At 45.4% G+C, this 21,521-nt stretch overlaps 1 protein-coding gene across 1 annotated transcript; it reads right to left on the bottom strand.

The window, feature by feature from the left end:
* Positions 1 to 5,822: 5,822 nt before the first annotated feature.
* On the bottom strand, positions 5,823 to 20,463 carry LOC310823743 (protocadherin alpha-C2-like). Its single transcript, XM_083696591.1, has 4 exons — positions 17,803 to 20,463; positions 15,194 to 15,252; positions 12,863 to 12,948; positions 5,823 to 8,862 (listed from the first exon to the last, which is right to left on the bottom strand). The coding sequence occupies exons 1-4, from the start codon at positions 20,329 to 20,331 to the stop codon at positions 8,558 to 8,560; spliced, it is 2,979 nt and encodes a 992-aa protein (XP_083552717.1). The 5' UTR covers positions 20,332 to 20,463; the 3' UTR covers positions 5,823 to 8,557.
* Positions 20,464 to 21,521: the final 1,058 nt, after the last annotated feature.

Here is a 21,521-nt window from a genome sequence, read left to right on the forward strand (position 1 = left end):
CATTTGATTGATCTTGGTGTTTTCTGCCTTGAAATCAATGAATGAATGGGGATTGTGCTTTCTGCTTCTGTGTGTCACAAATGTTCCATATATCTATGTCCTGAAACCACATCCATCAAAAACACGCACAACAGTTTCATGATTCTTCTGATGATGACTGACATGTTGAAAATACTCTTTCTTAGTAGGATAATGGGTTCTGCAAACTTTACATGTAAAAGAAAGGACTACTCCTGGCCCCAGAGTCTCCTCTGCTGTAGGCAGAAATGTGTATTTAAATGTGTGTGGAGAGCACTCTATGATTTAAAAGAGCAATGGTGAGCAATGGAGCAATGGTGATATAGACAAGGCAGGGAATGCCCATGACCAAATGCCCCATGCTGTAGCCTATAATGCTTCAGGAGATCACCCTTTGTGGGGGAGACAGATTTGAAGACCTTACCCTGCCATCTCATAAGCAGACACCTAAGGAAACAATCACAAGAGAAATACCCACTCAAATCGCTAGATGGCAATATATATATATATATACACACACACACACACACACACACACACACACACACACACACACACACACACACACACACACACACACACACACACACACCGGCCACTTTATTAGGTATACCTGTTCAACTGCTCGTTAACGCAAATATCTAATGGTGTGGGGGATATTTCCTTGGCACACGTTGGGCCCCTTAGTACCAATTGAGCATCGTTTAAATGCCACAGCCTACCTGAGTATTGTTGCTGACCATGTCCATCCCTTTATGACCACAGTGTACTTCTGATGGCTACTTCCAGCAGGATAAGGTGCCATGTCACAAAGCTCAAATCATCTCAAACTGGTTTCTTGAACATGACAATGAGTTCACTGTACTCCAATGGCCTCCACAGTCACCAGATCTCAATACAATACCTTTGGGATGTGGTGGAAGCCGACAAATCTGCAGCAACTGCGTGATGATATCATGTCAATATGGACCAAAATCTCTGAGGAATGTTTCCAGCACCTTGTTGAATCAATGCCACAAAGAATTAAGGCAGTTCTGAAGGCAAAAGGGGATCCAACCCGGTACTAGCAAGGTGTACCTAATAAAGTGGCCGGTGAGTGTATATATACGTTTAAATTGCTTGAAAACACACTGTAAGCTACTGTGCTTTCATTGTATTTTTTTTTTTCAAAATAAATAGCTCTTCTGGTGAGGAAATGACTTAACGTTATCCATGCTTTACCTTCTGCACACTGTTGATACCATAGAGCTTTTGACACAGGGAATCCTTCCTTGGGATTTTATTGAGATTCGTTGCCCGTGTTGTGTTAGTCAGGCAAAGCAGTTGAGTTGTGTTTTACTTCAGTCTCGCATTTGACTATACATCTTTATTTCTTTCATTGGGTTTTCAAAGCAAATGTACAAAATATGTTCACTTTTCAAAGAAAATTACAGTGAATAACCGATTGTTATTGGCTAAACCACTGTGTTATTGGTTTTATATATATATATATATATATATATATATATATATATATATATATATATATATATATATATATATATGCACCGTTTTGTAGATAGACCAAGATTGCTTGCTTACAGAGAATGACAACAAAGCATATACAATTAAATATTACAACCTTAAAGTGATAGCTTACAAAATGGGTTGGGTGGTTACTAACTGGGCCAGGAGACTGCAACCATATGCTAACTGAAAAAAAAAAAAAACAGTTAGGAGTTATAGGGGTAAGTACACCACAAAACCAATCCCTAGAATGTCTCTAGCCCACTACTTTCAAGGCAAGGAGAGGAAAGAAAACATCTAACCAATTTGGTAATCTTGGTGAACTATCCCTTTAAGATTTTGGGTGAGACTGATGTGGCCAATTCAGCTCATAATTAACCTTATTGATGATCATGATGATAATAGAGTAAGAGGAGATACTCAATGACCAAATGTTTGCCAATTAGCCCACACCAAACATATAACACCAAACATATAACACCAAACATATAACACTACATGTTTCATACAAGTTGGGACTAAATACCTTTTAGGTTGAGCTTTCAGACAGGGATTCTGTTTCCATGCACCTGTTAAGAGATGAATGTCACTTACCAAACGAGTGTACTATCAACATTCACTCACATTGGCATGTCTCTCTCCCTTTTAACTAACACACATAACAAAGTAGCAGCTTGACTTGCGAGTGGCCTGTGATTTTGACGAAATTAATTCAAGTAATGCGCTACTGTTTAATCCCATGTTGTACATGTGCCCTTTTCAACAAGTTCTAATACCCGGGATAGGCTGTCAATAATTAATTTCATAACCGTAAGAAACCGAAATTTCAATGAATCGCTCATCACAAGCAAGGGGTCAATCTAATTGCTGAAAATACATTGACATGCTATTAAAACATGTCGTCATTAGCTAACTATGTTATCTGTCCATGTTTGGAAGCTGACTAGTTACTAGGGAATTTCACCATGGAACTTAGTTTATTAGCGCCGTTGTTCCCATATTTTAGCCACTAGTTAGCTTCCAAGGCTCCGTAGCTAGCCATCAGGGCTACTTGTAAGATTTACATGTACATTTGTACATTTTTTCCATCTAGCACTGATGTTATTATTATTAACAGTAGATGAACTGTACCTAGGGTTATTGGGGGTTGAAGAGGTCTTTAGGAGGGACAGTCAAGATGTAGCCTGAAGAGATGGGTCGGCGGAAGACAGGTAGTGACTCTGCAGTCCTGATAGCATTTACATTTTACATTGAGCAGACGCCTTTATCCAAAGCGATTTACAACAAATACATTTGCTTAAGTAAGTGAATCATCTATCCATCAAACATAAGAAAAAGTAATCAATGCTCGGACCAGGGACCATTGGCAGTAGCAGTGGGAAGCTCGTTCCACCACCGGGGTGCCAAGACAGTGAAAAAGCTTGACTGAACAGCGTGACCGCTGCATCCTCGTAGAGCATAGCATTTACAGAACAGTATATTTGCTAATTAAATTCCTTAAAACTTGTTTCAGTCATCGTCATATTCTTTATCCACCCTTCCAATACTTATCTTTTCAATACTTGGAAACAGTTCTTACCTTGACTTGGGTGATGATATGGCAAATTCGAAAACAGCCTTGTCAGGGCTTCCAATGACTTCGATCAACTACATATTCTCTCTCTTTGGTTATCCTCATAAAAGATACGTAGGCCTACATTTTAAGCAATATGCATAAGTTGGATGTATTCTTAAATGTGTTGATAAAATCAAATGAACAAATCATTGAAAATACTTGCAGTAATTTTCATTAAGGATATGTTGGTTGTGTTTTTGAGTAAACTTCAATTCACCACTGAATTTTTTTTTTTTACAGTGTAGGCTACCGCTAAAGAAAATTGGATGATAACTGCGGGGTGAATATATTTCTGTATGACTAGATTACATGAGTTGATACATACGGGGCTCCGTTCTTACAGCTGTAGGTCTACAACACTAAACTTTACTTGCACAGTGCTTGCATATGTCGTTCAGGCGACAGTCTCCCGATTTTAGTGCAGCGGGGCGCCATAGATCGTGGTTTGAGAAAGGTTCTGCCGCGTGCCATGACGAGGCACTCTGGTCTGCATTACAGTCTATAGCTCTCTCTCTCTCTCTCTCTCTCTCTCTCTCTCTCTCTCTCTCTCTCTCTCTCTCTCTCTCTCTCTCTCTCTCTCTCTCTCTCTCTCTCTCCCCCTCCCCCCTCTCTCTCACACACACAAACACACACACACACACACAAACATAACACATGATGGCAGCACCAGTCAACATTCCCAATCGCATTATACATCAGGGTGCATGTGGTCTCATTGAATCTCGTCAGAAAGCACAGATGCCTTCTGCCACATGGTATGTCAGAGGCTAATTGACAGCATATCCCAACAAGTTCATGATGGAGTGTTTTAAAATACCCTGACACTTACCAAACCATTCCCTGACTCCAGTGCTGACATCTTCAGTGTCCATCATTACATTCCCTCAACAACCTTACTGCTGGCCTCTCTCTCCCATATGGACTAATTGATTGACAGATACCAGGCAGGTACAGTGGATTTGATTCAAGGTCGCCCCTTCCTACCACTCACCCACCCCTGTGACTGCAGCAGCAGTTCTACTGCTTCACCCTTCCATCATTTACTGTTATAACCAGCATCCTGACTTTTTCCCCTTTCAAGGAAATTGTTTAAAATTGTGTGGTGGTGCATGAGAAATGACCTTACAGTAACTTTGTTCTGTTGGATCTGGTACGTTTTCCATTGGGATTCAGTAAGTGGGGTTGAGAGAGGTTCATTTCAACTGTGACTGATTTATTGTGACTCTAGGGTCTTGAACACAAACCGACTAGACAATAGACAATAATCTGTAGATATTTTTCAGCGATTTCCCCACATCAACATGTGGGACACATAGTACTGTCCCAGTGTCCCAGTGAGCACTTTTACCAGTTTAGCCTCTGTGAGTAAACCAGCAGCCTGTGAATGATTTAACTCCCAGACGGCATGGCTGTGTATTCAGCCAGGCAAGCCCAGGGGGGAAGAGGCAAAAATAGCTGCAGTTCCTCAGCTCATTCAGGCCTAAAACCTTTTACCCTTGCCAAGACTCTCAGTCTCACTCATTCAATACAGTCCCTTACTTTACCCCTGTTACTAAACCTCTACTCTCTTTGTACCCTCTGAACTTGGACTGCCCCGATAGCTAACCCAAACACCTCAGTATTACCTCACCTGATACAAATGTCACTGCATCTCTGTCTATTACTAGTTTTTTTACCCAAGTTGTTGTTGATTTATCTTGATTGCCATTACCATTGTGACCAAATATGATATGAAAGGAGACAACCCTGGCACCTGATACCACATCATTCCCCTGTATCCATGGATACCATCTCCTGTATCACGCAAGGGGACATGCGGGGGAGGGTGTGAATTTTCACCCGCTGAATATCTGGGTCCTTGATGCCTCCCCTCTGCTCTGTTGAGACAGGTCAACAGAGCAGAGGGGAGTCAGCCAAGCAGAACGTCACATATATCCACAGAGGGCCAGGACATGGGCACAGGGGCTGCCAGCACAAAACAGCACACTAAACAACCCTTGTAAAATTCTGAAATAACGAGGAATACCCTCTGCCATTCACAACACACGCAAACACACAAACACACACACACACACACACACACACACACACACACGTGCAGGCACGAGCAAGCATGCACGCATACACGTGCACACACACACACACACACAAACACACACGCACACACACACACACACACACACACACACACACAGGCCCTTTATATCATAGTGGCCAGGGGAATGTTGATGTCTGAAGTTTACTTTAGCTATGTGTGCTGTCAGGGTTCAGTATTCATGTTAATTAGGGTAGAGTAAGCTGTGACATAGTTGATCCATTTGCCTAAATGAATGAAATGATCCAGACATAGAATTGAATTAAGTGGTTCTTGCTCTGACTGGGAGAGTCCTGTCAGCCACTACAGATGTATAATTCATCAAAGAGCTGAGCTGTCTCTCCCCCCTTCAGTGACAAACTCAATGTGATGGGTTATCTAACTCAACTGAGAGCTCTCTCTGGGCCCTGGCCACTCTCTCTCCTCTGCCATACCCCCTATGATCCCTGCTGTGCGTGAAGCTGTGCGGTGAACCTACACAGTGGTTTAGTTGGAGTCCTTTTAGACTGTATTTGTTTGCATACTTTAATAAATGATACATTGTGGTGCATCGCTGAAATAAAGGCCAAAAGGACAACTTTCTTTTTCGGATATTTAAGAAAGAAAAGTTTATTTGTAAACAAAACACGTTACCAGATCCATCGAAAAAGAAAAAGGAAAAAAAAAAAGATCACTATATCACTATTACATTGATGAGCAGGTGTACAAAAAGGTTTATTAACAGATCTGCACTGTCACAGTCGACTGCTTAGTGCCAACCAGGCACCGTATGACTGAGGAGACATTCACTACACACAAGCAGAGAGTACATCAACTTTTAGATATTATTATTTTTTTTTTTTTACCATTTTTTGCTCTTTGAGTTTTTTTTTTTCCTTTGTTGTCTTCTTTTGTTTTAAAGGGGGGAAGGGATATAGGTGAATACATGATTCACGTTACAGTGTTTGTTTGATCATAATTTCAAAGCGTAACACAAGGTAAAGGATTCATTTTCTAATCCTCAGAAATCAGAAGGGCATAAACAAACAAAAAAAAGCATTTCATAGCATAACACTACAGCATTACGTATATATCTATAAGGTTAGTTAATTTTTACTTCAATAGGATAGAAAATGTGATTCTTGTATGTTTGTTCATGAATATATAGTATTTGTGTGTCTATGAAGGTAGTATGTATGTGTGTGCATGTGTATGTATGTGTATTTGAGAGTAGGTTTAATGGATACATATTTCACCAGAGACAATACTCTTGTCTCTGAGTTTGTGAAAAATGGTTCAAAGTAATGAAAAAGATATCTATCTCTATATATCTATATAGTATCTGTTTCCTCTGCTTATAACATGCAAACAGCCACTTTGTGATCTTACAGCACTGAATCACACCTGAATGAGGCGGGGCTTATGTATGTGTGTCTGTGTGTGTGTGTGTGTGTGTGTGTGTGTGTGTGTGTGTGCGGGGGTGGGGGGTGGGGGGGGGGGGTTAGCCCAATAGCAGCGCTAACATCACCCTACTGCCTCTTCTGATTGGTCAGGTGTCAGCCAGGGGAGGACTCACAGAGGTGAGCAGGAGATGTAATGGTATTAACCCAAACATATTGATTTAATCTTAGGGATGCCCTTTTCTTCAGAAATATTGTTTCTAGATATCCCAATTCAATGCTGCTATTGCTTTTTATGTGAGGGTTAGGGTTAGGGTCTCTCCCTCCCTCTCACCCTCCCTCTCCTCTCTCTCTCTCCATCTGGACAGAAGAAACCCTGTCCATTTCCCTGCTAACCTCCCTGGTTCCCTCCTGTGCTGTGTGGAACAGGTGGAAGGGATGACATCTGTCCCCAAAACAAAAAAGACATCTGGAGGAGTTGTTTATGTTCAGTACTGAGGCTCAGTTACATAAAGCTAATAAACAATGTTGTGTTTGTTCTATTGGTGTGTGTGTGTGTGTGTGTGTGTGTGTGTGTGTGTGTGTGTGTGTGTGTGTGTAAGAGTGTCTGTGTGTGTGAGTTTAACAGGATAATACTGTTGTTTTTACAGAGGAACAATTCATCAGAGGTTAAGAGTGACTTTAAGAGGCCTCCCCGGTGATCGGGGGAAGGACGTGTAGAGGGGTTAAACAGAGGCAGCGTGCGAGCAAATCCGACAAGCACCAAAGCGGGCGAGGCAAGAGGGCAGGGCAGGACAACTATTGAACATTCAATTACAGAAGCAGGGGGAACAGGCTTGAACAGGAATGAAGCAACAAGCAATGTTCCTGTCATATTACACACCCACAGAAAAGAGGCCACTGCAAAAGGCCTCAGACTTGTGGCTGGGTTAGAAAGGTGTGTGCATGTCCACCCTGACTGCCTCGTGTGTGTGTGTGTGTGTGTGTGTGTGTGTGTGTGTGTGTGTGTGTGTGTGTGTGTGTGTGTGTGTGTGTGTGTGTGTGTGTGTGTGTGTGTGTGTGTGTTAAAGGCCCCACAGACTGGTGTCATGTTCTGCTCTCTGCTCTGTGCTGCAGACAGTGACAGGTATGAAACACAACTGCTTCAGCACATACTGAAAATATCCTGTGCTTTTCCTGCCTCAAATATCATCTCGCACTAATCTCAACCAATGCTAATCTCACCAAGCTGCACTGTACATACACGCATGTCAGGTGTCTTGTTTGGGTCATGTTTTATATATATATTTTTGGAAAAAACCCCAAACAACTTTACTTTCCTTTTTCACAAGGCATGTTACAGGGGAAGAAAGCCTCTCTGTCACTCTGTCGAATTGAACTCCTCTTCCCCTCCAATCGGGAGAGCAAAAGAGGAAGGGGGTGGAGGATGCCAACGTGGGTGGGCCAGGGAGGGAGAGTGTCCCTTTTCAAACCAGTCTGGGCAGAGGGCGGGCAAAGCAGTAGCATCAGTTATAGAATTACTGTCAATAGGGGGTGTGAAAGGTGTCGCCCATATGCCTCATACATGGAGGGATGGGGCAGTGGTATTTGATTGAAATATTAGCATTATAGACAGGCGATTTGAGTATTGAAATATATGTTTTCTTGTTTTGATTTAAAACACCATATTCTCTCTCCATGTCTGGCTTATGAGGGCCTGTTAACTCCCGTAGTTGTCAGAGGTGGTAAACCCAACATGGCACAGACTACTATGGCATGTTTACATGGTTTAAAAAGGGGACCGGCCTCTTCTAATGGAGACCTGGCTAGGTCAACTTATCAATGCAAACACCACAGGGAGGCTCTCCTGCATCTAAAATATACTTTTGGCTTTTTTTCTTGCTCTTGTTTTTAATTGGTAGCTCTTGTTTTCTTTTCTTTTTTTTTAAATCGCCTCTTTCTCCTCTACTCCTCCTCATCCTCCTTCCCCTTGTCCTTCTTGTCCTTCTTTTCCTTCTTCTTCTTCTTCTTCTTCTTCTCCTCCTTCTTGCCGAAGGAGATGAAGTCGCCCTTGTCATCCCCGGCGCCCTGGTCCTGGCGGATGGAGATGATGGCGGGGGAGCCGGGGATGATGAAGGCTTCAGGGGGGATCTCTCCAGGCTTCAGGGCCTGAGGGGGACCATAGCCCGGGTTGGCCGGGTAACGGAAGTGCCAACTGTTACTGTTGATCCCAGCACCCACTGGAGGGGACAGCTCACCCCCCTCTCCATCTACAAGAGAGAAAAAGGGAGAAAAAAAAAAAGGAAACAGCATGAAAATGTGTGCCTGAAAATAAACGTATTGCACACCATGCAAGCACATGGTTCCTTGTTTTGCCCAAGGAAAATTGTGTCTTATTTTTGGTGGAGACGCCAACAGTAATGCATCATAGGACTCACTAATGCAGCGTAAGCAAAAAAGAAACACAAACAAATATAAGAAGGAAAATATAATTAATCACAGTTAGAGCCAGAGGCACACTGATCACATGACAAGGGAGCGAGGCCTACGGGGAGTAGGACTTCATCAGACAGTTGTGCTGCTGAGAACACACAAAGTTACACTCAAGAGGTCTGACCTTTAAAAGTAGAGGGGCACCGAGGTGTTTAACACTGAGATGGGACAGCAATGAGCATGTAAGGATGACAGGAACTGTGAAAACCCAGCACTAAACTAATCCCACTCTCACAAGGCAGTGGAGAGAGACAGAGAGAGAGAGAGAGAGAGAGAGAGAGAGAGAGAGAGAGAGAGAGAGAGAGAGAGAGAGAGAGAGAGAGAGAGAGAGAGATAGAGAGAAGGGGGGGGCAGGGAAAGATGAAAGATAATGGGAGGAAGGGCCTAGAGAGTGAGGGTGAAATACTATATACTGTACTATGAGAGTGTGAGGTACAAAGAGATGAGATGAAGTTAGGATAAACATAAGAAGATAAATGGGAGAGAGAGAGAGAGACTGAGATAAAGAATGATAGATACAGAGGGAGAAGGAAGCATGGGAAGGAAACAGAAATGTCATGTTATGTACTTAGCATGTTGTTATGTACTTAGACAGTGCTCTCAGGCCCAGACCAGTTTCCCTGGGCTCTGACCTACTTTCTCAATGTGTTTTATTTAGAACAAACTCAGGCCCTGAAAAGAGATTCTGTTTGTTTTTCATTTATAGGTTAATGATAAAAATGGCTGGAGTATCTAAATGAATTCATGCACAGTTCCACAGGGAGAGTGCATGAAAATATGCTGTACTATTCTGATAAGGTCAGTACAGTGCGTGCGTGCGTGCGTGCGTGCGTGCGTGCGTGCGTGCGTGCGTGCGTGCGTGTATGTGTGTATACACTCTGGGTATGGCTTGATGGATCCAATATGTCTGAAAAGGTCAGACATTGTAGCATGCATCCATAGCATTTATTTTGCAGGAGAAGTGGAACCTCTACCTCACCTCACAAATAACCTCACAAATAATTGACTTTAAAGCCCCAGGAAATAATGGCCATACTCAATCTCCATCCAAAAGATATACCCTTTTCTCATCTACTGTGCACTCATAGGAAGAAACCAACCTGTCCTCTCCCTCACTCAATTATCCCCCCCCCCCATCTCTCTCTCTCTCTCTCTCTCTCTCTCGCTCTCTCTCTCTTGCCTCTTTAGTCTGTCTATCTAAATAAATGTTGTTTCAATTTACTGAATGCTACTCTGTTGAGGATGGTGGCAGAGTCTTTTCTATGTATAATTCTCTGCGGAGCCAGCAAGAGAAGGCGTGACAGACTCTGCATACATAGTGCTTTTTGTATGCATGCTAATATGCAGCCCTATTTGCTGCTCTGCCCTACCGTGGTCATGGCTGGTTTTCTCAAACATCACATTAAAACTACACATGCTGCTGCTGCTGCTGCTGCTAAGCAGGTTACTAAAGCACTCTGTAAGGAGGTTACCATGGTATCCAGATGTCTGGATGGCTCTAGCCTCATTTCAACACTATGTTCTACATTCTAACTACTTTAGTTCCTGCCCAATCTGGGTTACTCCTCGTCCTACAATTCCTCTTTCTGACCCACAAAATGTGAGCCTATGTGCCTGTGTGTGTGTGTGTGTGTGTGTGTGTGTGTGTGTGTGTGTGTGTGTGTGTGTGTGTGTGTTTGTATGTGTGTGTGCGTGTGCGTGTGCGCAAGGGTGTGTCTGTGACTGTGTGTGCGTGTGTGTGTGTGTCTGTGTGTGTTCATGTGTGCGTGTGTTTGTGCCTGGCATTGGTTTTGCAGCATTCCCTGAGGACAGAACATATTTAAAGCTCGCTGTGCATCTATCACCCCTCTATCTCCATCTCACTTCCTCTCCATCCGTGCCTGCCCTCTCTCTCCTCTCTAAACTATTCCCTACTCCTATCACCCCCCCCTCTCTATTTCTCTGCCTCTAAATCCCCCATTCAGGGTATCAATGGTTGCTGTGGAAACTGCCTTCGCCCACTCCCTGCTGATGGAGGGTGGTGCTGCTGCAGCAATCTCTCAGTTAGACGGCGTTGCCTAGCAACAAGTCACATGGCGTTCCCTAGCAACACCACTACCGCAGGGTCCTGCCAATCCTAAACCCCTCTCCTCCTCCTCTTCTTCCTCCATCCCCCCACACCTCTCTCTCCTTCTCCTCCATCCTTCTTATCTGGCTCTCTCTTTCTTCCCAAATCACTCTGGATTTCACAAGCGCTCTCCTTCCTGAAATTGCATTGAGGAAGTGGACTGCCTTTTTGGGAGATGCAACATGTCTACCTTTGCAATATACAATGGTTTTCCTTAAGACACCTCTACCCCTGCGTGATACTGCATGTTAATACAAAGCTGCTGCACTGTACACATACAGTATAGCAGTACAGTATACGGTACAGAATGCGCTAAGCTGCTCCTAATGATCCTGCACCCACTTTCCCCTGTTGCTTGACCATGCGATGCATTAGCCCTCAGCACTAAGCCACTCCTCACCCTGCATGAATCCCCCTTCTGCACTGAGCCGTTCCTGACAGTCTTGCGGTACACTCTACATGTCCTCTGCTTCCAGAGAGTATTGGATTCTCTGCAAGACCAGAGAGTGGAAGTTTTCCATCCGCTCCACAAAACTGCAGCCAGGTAGAAAAATCAATGGAGCTTATATACACTCCCTCTTCTCTCCCCTGCCCCCCCCCTCTCTCTCTCTTACTCCCCCTCGATTATTTCATTCACGCCCAAAGACACTGGGGTGAACAGACACACACTTGCACACATGCGCACGCACGCACGCACGCACGCACGCACGCACGCACGCACGCACGCACACACACACACACACACACTTACCTTACACACACACACACACACACACACACACACACACACACTTCAGTCAGTCAGAGTGATGCTCCCTCAATCACCCACCCTAGGGTCCGACACCTGTGCTCTAAGTCCTGTCGTTGGACAGGAAATCAATGGTGCGCTCAGCCTGGGCCAGCACTGGAGAAGAGGTAGGCAGCTGACAGGAACCAACCCCCCGCCCAGGCGTTCTGACAAAACCCTCAGAACACAGCCACAGGAGCTTACTAGTCAACTGTCATCAAGTCTCTCTCTCTCTATTCTTTTCATTCTGTTTGTCTCCTTCCTCTCCCTCTTTCTTACTCACTACAGAGAAATGACTTTCAATGGAGATTGTTTTAGCTTTCTATCATCGGAAATAAATGTCAAGATGCTCATTGAAGGTAGCGATCAACCTTTATTTCACACCTGGCTATTTTCGGTCGATGACACCTACTGTGTCACGCTTGTCAAAATGTGTCCCATGTTCTTTGTCTGACACATTTGGCAGTCTGCGCCACTATCTCTCATTGGCTCCTATTTTGGCCCTAGTATTTCCATTGGCCCTAGTATTTCCAGGATGCTGCCTCTGGAGCGTTCATCTGGCAGGGGATTCTAAAAGGTCATGTTTCCCATCTGCTATACTTATTTCTATTTATTTGCTGTCATTTCAGATCTCTGCACAGGACCTCCATAACAGGAGCTGGTAGCAGAAGGACTCCTGTGCACTTTTCACCCCCTCTCCCCCTCACACACGCGCGCGCGCACACACACACACACACACACACACACACACACACACACACACACACACACACACACACACACACACACACACACACACACACACACACACACACACACACACACACACACACACACACACACACACACACACACACACACACACAGCTGGTCTCCCCCTCACCTGCTGCGCTGGACACAGTAGGCCAGTTCTGGACCAGCATCCCCTGGGCTCCTTGCATCACTGAGGACTCCTCCATGTGGACCGAGCTGAAACAGCAAAAGAAACATCCACAATTAGAATGACTATGTGGACATTCAGACTCATGACATCACAATCGTCTGCCACCTCAGTTTTCCTGGGTGATGTCACAAATCAGATTTGAACATTTGAGAAATGTAAACAGACAGTCAACTTGAAATATCAAAATAACTCTACAATTGAATAGGCACACACAAACACACACACACACACAGGGACACACTGAAGTTCTAATTATCCCTTCAAGTTTAACAACCAGCTTTTAATCAGTAAAAAAAAGCCGGAGGGGGGGGGGGGGGGGGGGGTGTTAGTTGCACCCTGATTTGTCTGTGGTTTGTGAAAGATGACACTGTAGGCTGCCTTGGGTTATTATGTTCAGTTTTAGTATCACTTCACCTCCAATATAATAAATAATATAATGTGTTGAGACAGAGTGACTAAGGAGACATTTAATAAACATCAAGAGACAGAGATAGCAAGAGAGAGAGAGAGGGAGGGGGGGGGAGAGGGTGAGAGAGAGAGGGTGAGAGAGAGAGAGAGGGTGAGAGGGTGTTCTGTGAACACTTAATGTTTTAATTGTCTTGGAAACCAAACACACACACACACTCCTTTTTCCAATAGATTCATAATGTAAGGCTTGCAGACTTGCAGAGGAGCAGCAAGCACTGACTGTGGCCTCTGCAATGCAGCACAAGGTGTGTTATGCACCCTTTACTGTGTGTGTGTGTGTGTGTGTGTGTGTGTGTGTGTGTGTGTGTGTGTAATGGGATTGGTTTTACTGAGTGTAATAGTGACAGTAATGGATCTGTTTAATATTTTAAGGCAAAATAGTCAACGATTTAGCAGGGAAAGAAGGGGTTCAGGGTTCAGCAGTTTAAACTGGTGTAGGCACTGGTTTAGAGGAGTGAGAGTGTGTGTTGTATGTGATACAGTAGAATGGGATATACTGTGAAGAGTGTGCTGTGTGTGTCGTGGTTGTTGGCGTGTGTGGATGTGCTATGTAGGTAATGTGGTGTTGGGAGATCAATCAATCAATCAAAAACATATAATAGCCAAAACATAGAAGGAATAGCTGTACATGTTAAGGTTGTCAATGTGTCTGTATTAAGAATAAATGTTTCTGACGGGAGTTACAACACTGCCATTTTGAACTCAGCTATAGCTAAATGCCAAGATGGTGGATATAAATCAGGAATGATAATATATGTCATTATCATATGATACATAATCACTCTGAACACCACATCAACACCCTGATCAAACCAGACCATGTTTAAGGTTCTGAGGTATTACAGGAGGATTATCAGGAGAGCCTGCACTCTTAGTATAGCATTGTGCAATTCATGCAAAATGACTTTATTGTATCCAGAAGGACCAGTCACTCCCCCGGAGAAGAAAAATGTCCTCTGCAGCCTGTATTCAAACCCTCCCCCCCACCCCCGCCCCCCCCCCCCCCCCCCCCCCCCACACACACACACACACACACACATTCTTACACAGGCCAAGCCCAAAGGGCCTACTGATTAACACATTCATCTAAATGAAGAAACAGACAGTGTGACAGTGTGTGTGTGTGTGTGTGTGTGATTATCTATGGCTGAGAAGGCTCACAGCCAGTTCATCAGCTCGTTTGTCCTTCACAGTACCTCCTGAAGGACTTTGTATCCGGCAGGAGTGGCGCTCGGAATGTAGATGACCTATATACACTATCGCACTGCAGAGCAGCAGGGCTACTGGGCCCGGCTTCTACAGCACAGTTCAGCCCCTGTGTGTGTGTGTGTGTGTGTGTGTGTGTGTGTGTGTGTGTGTGTGTGTGTGTGTGCTCCCCCCCCCCCTCCTCTTGGGGTGGCTGAGAGTACAGACAGGGCGCAGCTGGCCCAAACAGGAGGCAATGAGGGGTCACACACATGTCGAGGATCCATCAGTGGCCATGGTGGCTGTTGCTGATCTGACATGTCGGGTTGTGTTGTCTGCAGGCTGGTGTGGCTGTAGCCTGTAGCCTAAGAGCTCTACCTCCAACTTCCCCAGTCTTTGTGGTGCAGACATGCATAGCATGTTAGGTCAGTCACACACTCCGGAATCTAAGAGCTCTAAAATTAAGGCTAATTTAGTTCGGTCTATGAGCAAAAAGTGGCCATGCCAAATAATAGTCTATATTCATACTGCGTAGGTGATACTCTGTGGAAGGGTGTGGTTTTGGGCGCTCCTATCAAGGTTAAAAGTCACCAAAGGGCAAAAGAGGAAAGTGCTTACCTCTGCATTCCTGCCCTCAAAGACGCGGAATATCGCCAGTCAGCATTCGGGGCTTTTGGCTATGAGAGAGAGGGAGAGAGAGAGAGAGAGAGAGAGAGAGAGTTAGTTAGTTAGTTTGATCTCAGAGAGAGGTCAGATATCTCATTAATTAAACATGGTGCACATTCCAGCCATACATCCTGATAGGAGCACTGCAGTTCTGTAAGACAGTGTGTCTGCCATCAAACACACACACATACCCTTTACAAAATGACATTGAGAGACACACTGATACATTCCGAGATAGTGAATTCCTGTGTGTCTTATTGTGTCAGAGGATTTGTGGATTTCTGCAGAAATGTTTGTATGTACTGTACAGTATGTGAGTTACTGTGTCTTTGTGTGTTATGTATTTGTGTGTGTGTGTGTGTGTGTGTGTGTGTGTGTGTGTGTGTGTGTGTGTGTGTGTGTGTGTGTAAATAAATCTGTCTGGTCTTGATGAAGTCAGGTTGAGTGCCGCAGGCTCAGAGCTGCAGGCAGCTCTGGTAAATGACTGCCTCATCAGTCACACTGCAGCTGGGCTTTAGGGGTAATCCAATCATCAAGAGCCCCTGTCACCACGGCAACCACATCCTACACCCCTGTTCATGTTGGACTTGGGTGAAGGGCTGCTCTCCTAAGGCAGCCATACATTAGTCAAGTTCATTAATGTTCTCCACAAGACTGCTCCATGTGCATGTGGACAAATAGGCCTACTGTATGTTTTTAATTGACCTAAATAATTCAAGCCCGTACTGGCTTGAGTTTGCTTTTCACAAGGTTCAAACATTACATAACGGTTCATAATAGATTTTCAGTGCTTTGAATATTTGAAATTTACATATCATCATCATCATCATCATCATCACAGAAATGTGGTCCTGGACCTCAGACCTATGGTCTAGACGTGAGATGTGGTTTAAGATCTCAGGCATTTGCTGGCACCCCAGATAAAGAGGGTACATTATGTTCTTTAATCAACTCAATTCAGAGGGGAGCATCTTCTGCTCTGAGACACAGCCTCTCTGAGTGAATCTAATTTGTGGGGCTGGAAAACAGGGGCTGGAGGTTAATTCAATTTCCACTGTCCCTCTTATCTTGGCCAGACGTCTTCTCTGCTTATTGCACCAGTGACCAGTTAACATGGCCCATCTACTGCCACACCCACACCATGAAGAACACAAATCAACCCTGTGGCCTCTAAACAACGTCCTGACAACATTATGGCCTACAACCTATCCAACCCCCCGGACAGATAAAACTGGAACGCATCAGATCGTATGCAAGCCCATTAGAGCAGGAAGCCAGATCTCTGCTCGTTAGAGTAAACATGAGTTCACGGCAATTAAACAGGGACAAATTATATACAACAAATTGTGAACAGACATAAAAACATCGGCAACATAAGTAGAGCACATATGAACTGAAATGGCCTCTGTTTAACAGTGGCGTTTGCACTCTTCAGGGAAGTCTTCATTAAATCTATAATCTGTGGTCATTCTTATGGAAATGAAACACACATACACATCTTAAACAGCTTCAATGAAAGCTGAATTCAGACTATACTCTGTCCACGACATGTTTATCCAATTCCTAAGTGCTACTGCAGACCATATTTCATCATAGCCATGTTGTGATAAATATTTGTGTGCCTGTCATTTCTTGTAGCACTCAGCTTTGACTCCTAATGCTCTAACATGAATGCCAGCACTTTCCTACAGCAGCATAGATTGGGATTAGGGTATAGAGGAGAGGCAGTAGGAATGCCTACAAGAGAGAACACTGGTATCTATGTGAAAGACTGGTAAGGAAGACTAGGAGGACCCGTAGTGGGATGTCCTTTCAAGACAACAAATTTAACACCACACACACATACACGTACACACACACACACACACACAAACTACAGCTACAATTAAGTAAGGACAAATATAGGCACACAACACAGAGAGGCTGACACGGTGAGACATGATGAATCCAAACCTACTTGGACAGAGAATGGGTTAGCGGGAGAGTCAAAATGACCTGCTCTGAGTGAATATGTGATGACAACATCAAACTGAAGCCCAAATCCCTGAATCATCAGAAATACAGCAGGACTCTTCCGAAAGTCTTCCGTTATGACACTAATGCAGTATGAGTGCTGAGCTGGGTGAAGGAACTACACTGTGCAACTGGGAAAAGAACAAAGAGAGACACAGACCCACAAGCATACACACAGTCATCAAAGGAGCATATCAAATCTGACACTGTCAGAATGTACCACTGTCAAAAGGTACTAAACAAAATGAAACTAGAATATGACAGCAAAGCTATAATATGACAAGAATAAAAAACTTCAGCAAGCACGATGATATACTGAACAACCACAGCTTTCCATGTCACACACATACATAACAAAGACTAGTGGTATGATGTGATCCCAATGCATCATGCATATATAATGTAAAACAAAGCCACTGTGTCAACATAACCAATATAGCAAAGCCTAGTGCATAATCTGAGGAGGTGTCAGTTTGTGAGGCTCTCCTCGTGGGGTACCATGACCTGCCAGTCATTTAGATGAAAGTATGAGGTAAAAAGTGACGCACCTCTGGACAGACTTGCAGTGAAGCGTCAGGCATGCTCAGTCTCCTTACAAACCCACTCCCGCCCGTGAAGAAGCGCTCAGAGCCCCAGGTGCCGCTTATGGGCCGGCCTGTGTTGTAGAACATGAAGGTGTCACTGCCCGAGGTGGCGGTCAGGCATGTCTTGTAGCAGTACGTCTTGGTCAGCGAGCCGTTCCCACGCACCTCAATGTAGTGCGGCTCCACCTTGAGGTCTCTCCGCATCATCACATTGTTATTGGGTTGTGACCCACCTCCACCACCACCACCTCCACCTACACTGCTGCTCCCGCCGTCCGAGGCGGTCTTCTGAGACACGCAACAGGGGGAGCAGGACCCAGGCTGGGTGCAGTAGGCATGGCAACGCACGATGGCCAGCACCACCACAGTCACCAAGAACACGAAGGTGGTGGCGCTCAGGGCCACGATTAGATAGAGCGTCACATTGGAGAAGAGCAGTGTACTATGGGGTCGAATGATCCTCTTGGGGTCAGGGGTCACCTTGGGTGGCACCTCCATGACGGCCACGTTGACAGTGACAGAAGAGGAGAGGGGTGGCTGGCCGTGGTCCCGTACCAGCACGACCAGGCTGAAGGAGGTGGAGTTGTCCTCCAGGACCCGGCGTGTGGTGCGAACCTCCCCTGTGTGCTCATGCACTTTGAACAGGTCAAGGTCCGTGGCCTGCTCCAACACATAGATCAGCCAAGCGTTGGGACCTGCGTCTGCATCGTACGCCACCACCTTGGTCACCAGGGCACCAGGCTCAGCGTTCTTCAGCACCGTCTCTGTGGAGCGCGTGCCGTTGCCCGCCGGGTTCACTATCTCTGGCACGTGGTCATTCTGATCCATGATGTAGATGTAGACAGTGGCCACCCGGCTGAGTGGCGGGATGCCCCCATCCTGAGCTTTGACCTGGAAGTGAAACTCCCTGAGTGACTCATAGTCAAAGGCGCGCAGGGCATAGGCCTCTCCTGTGTCAGCTTTCACAGACACGTAGGAGGTGACTGGGATGCCATGGTTGTTGTCATTGAGGACAGTGTAAGTGATGCGGGCGTTCTCGTTGACGTCTGAGTCCTGGGCTTTCACGGTGCACAGAGAGGCACCAGGGGCATTGTTCTCCGTCACGTAGACAGTGTATGAGGTCTGCTCAAAACGTGGTGGATTGTCATTGACATCAGCCACATCCACCTGTATGGTCTTTTGGGAGGAGAGGGGCGGGGTGCCGCCATCAGTGGCACTGAGCGTGACATTGTAGGCCGCAGTGGTCTCACGGTCCAGGAAGGCAGAGGTGACTAGGGTGTAGTAGTTTCTGAAGGACTTAATCTTGAAAGGAAGGCCAGGGGGGATCTCCAGGCTCACCTGTTTGTTGGGGCCAGAGTCCCTATCTGTCACACTAATTAGGGCTACAACAGTGTCAGCACGGGCATCCTCCCTCACTGGGCTGGACAGAGAGGACAACACAATCTCAGGGACATTGTCATTCACATCCACCACCTCCACCACCACCTTACAGTGTGCAGCCACAGCACCAGGGCCCTTATCCATCGCCTGGATGTACATCTCATATGAGTTGGTCTCCTCATAGTCCACATTGCTTTTCACTCTGATCTCACCCGTGTTGGTGTCCATGGTGAACATCTGTCTCACTCTCTCGGGAGTGTAGCTGCTGAAAGAGTAATACACCTCCCCATTGGTACCCTCATCGAGGTCTGTGGTGTTCAATTTGATGACCAGTGTGTCTTTTGGTGAGTTTTCCAACAATTTGACTTTATACACTGAGCTGTCAAATACGGGGACATTGTCATTAGTGTCTAGGACTCGTACGTTAATTTTAGCGGTGCCGGTTTTTGCTGGTGTTCCGCCGTCCGCAGCAGTCAAAATTAATTGGTGGTAGCCTGTCTGTTCGCGATCAAGAGGCTTTTTAAGAACGAGCTCAATGTGCTTGCTGTTGAGGGAGGGTTTGTTGGAATCCAGCGCGAAGTGTTCATTTGGGCTGAGTCGATACAGGCGAACTGAATTGGATCCAGCGTCCGGATCCTGGGCGCTCTCAATGGGGAAACGAGAACCTGGTAACGTCGATTCTGTAATTTCCAATTGATACTCGTCTCTAGGGAACTGCGGTGCATTGTCATTCGCATCCACAATCTCCACCACGACATTGTGCACCTCGGAGGGGTTTTCAACAAGCACCTCTAAATTTAAAAGGCAGGTGCTGCTCAAATCACACAGAGTCTCTCTGTCGATTCTCTCATTGACAAATAATTTACCATTTTTGGGGTTGACATCCACATATCGTTTTCCACTGTTGGAGGTTACCTTTATCTTTCGAGTGGAGAGCTTTCGAATATCCAAACCCAAGTCCTGCACGAGATCCCCAACCACTGCTCCATTTTCTAATTCCTCCGGAATGGAGTATCGTAATTGTCCAAATGAAAGGCCACAACATAAGAAAAATACAAAAAAGGAAAGAGGCACATTGTTTCCTATACAGTTACATATCCCCGCAACAGCCATCGCAAGCTCATAGGATCCGCAGACGGATTGAATACAGCTTTCCGCCTTTTTAGCTTGCAATATCTCGCCTCCCACCACCGCATTAAAATGGGCTAATTGGTTTCACGTTAGGTGCAAGAGGGACAGCACATCCATTCCGTTATCTGTTTGGACGGATACTTCTTCAGTGTATCCATGTTTCCTTTGTCCGTGCTGCCCTTTTTTCTTTCCTCTGCGCGCGGCTGACGGGTGTGTTTCCCTGCCACTGGTGCTGTGTATCTCGCTCTCGCGCGCTCACGCTCTCTCTCTCTCCTCTTCTCCCTCCCCACTGGCGCAACGGCCCCCTCCCATCCATTTCTCCTCTCCTCTCCTCTTCTCTCTCTCTCTCTCTCTCTCTCTCTCTCTCTCTCTCTCTCTCTCTCTCTCTCTCTCTCTTTCCCTTCACTGCTCTGTGTGATGGTGTTGGTATAGAGCAACGGGGGAAGGGCCGTGTGCTCAAAGACGGCTGGCTGTATTTCCCGCACCTTAAGAAAAGAGCAGCGACAAACCAAAATGCCGTTGTGGAACCACTACATTCCGTAACTGATTTCAATGAAGACAAAATAACCTGCCCATTTATATAGTTGACAATTAATTAGGCTGCTCTTAATATCATTTTGATAACGGCATGCCCGACCAATTATTCCTGAGCCCCTTTTCCCAATTACAGCACATTTGCAATTACCACGTGCTGTGAAGCAAAGCCCTGCAGCCAAGTATGTCCTTTTTTACCACAGGTATCTCAAACAAGTGCCTTGTTAGCCTCCTTATGGGGATTAAACATGCTCTCCTTTGTTTGAATTGCAAACGATATGGCGACTTTCTCCCCTAAAGGGACAGTGAACAGCGTATACTGCACCTCCACATTTGGGCAGGGCACACAACCGAACACGGGCATCGGGCTGACATTCACAACCTTCTCTAACACAGGGATCGCTGTCAGTGCTCGACCCCAGAGTGTCAGCTCAAATAATCACATCTTAAGATGCCTGCGGTGGCCCCAATAAGCCAGACGTCTCATCCCCTCTATGTACCACCATGGTGCGGAACCTCCCGAGTTCTCTTGGTTGTCCTAGTTACCAATACTATCCCCATTGCTCGGCCAATCATTAACAACATCATCATCATCATCATCATCATCATCATCATCATCACTACATCATATCAACATG

Source organism: Argentina silus (genome assembly GCF_951799395.1).
Source record: "Argentina silus genome assembly, chromosome: 2".
NCBI classification, from domain to species: Eukaryota; Metazoa; Chordata; class Actinopteri; order Argentiniformes; family Argentinidae; genus Argentina; species Argentina silus.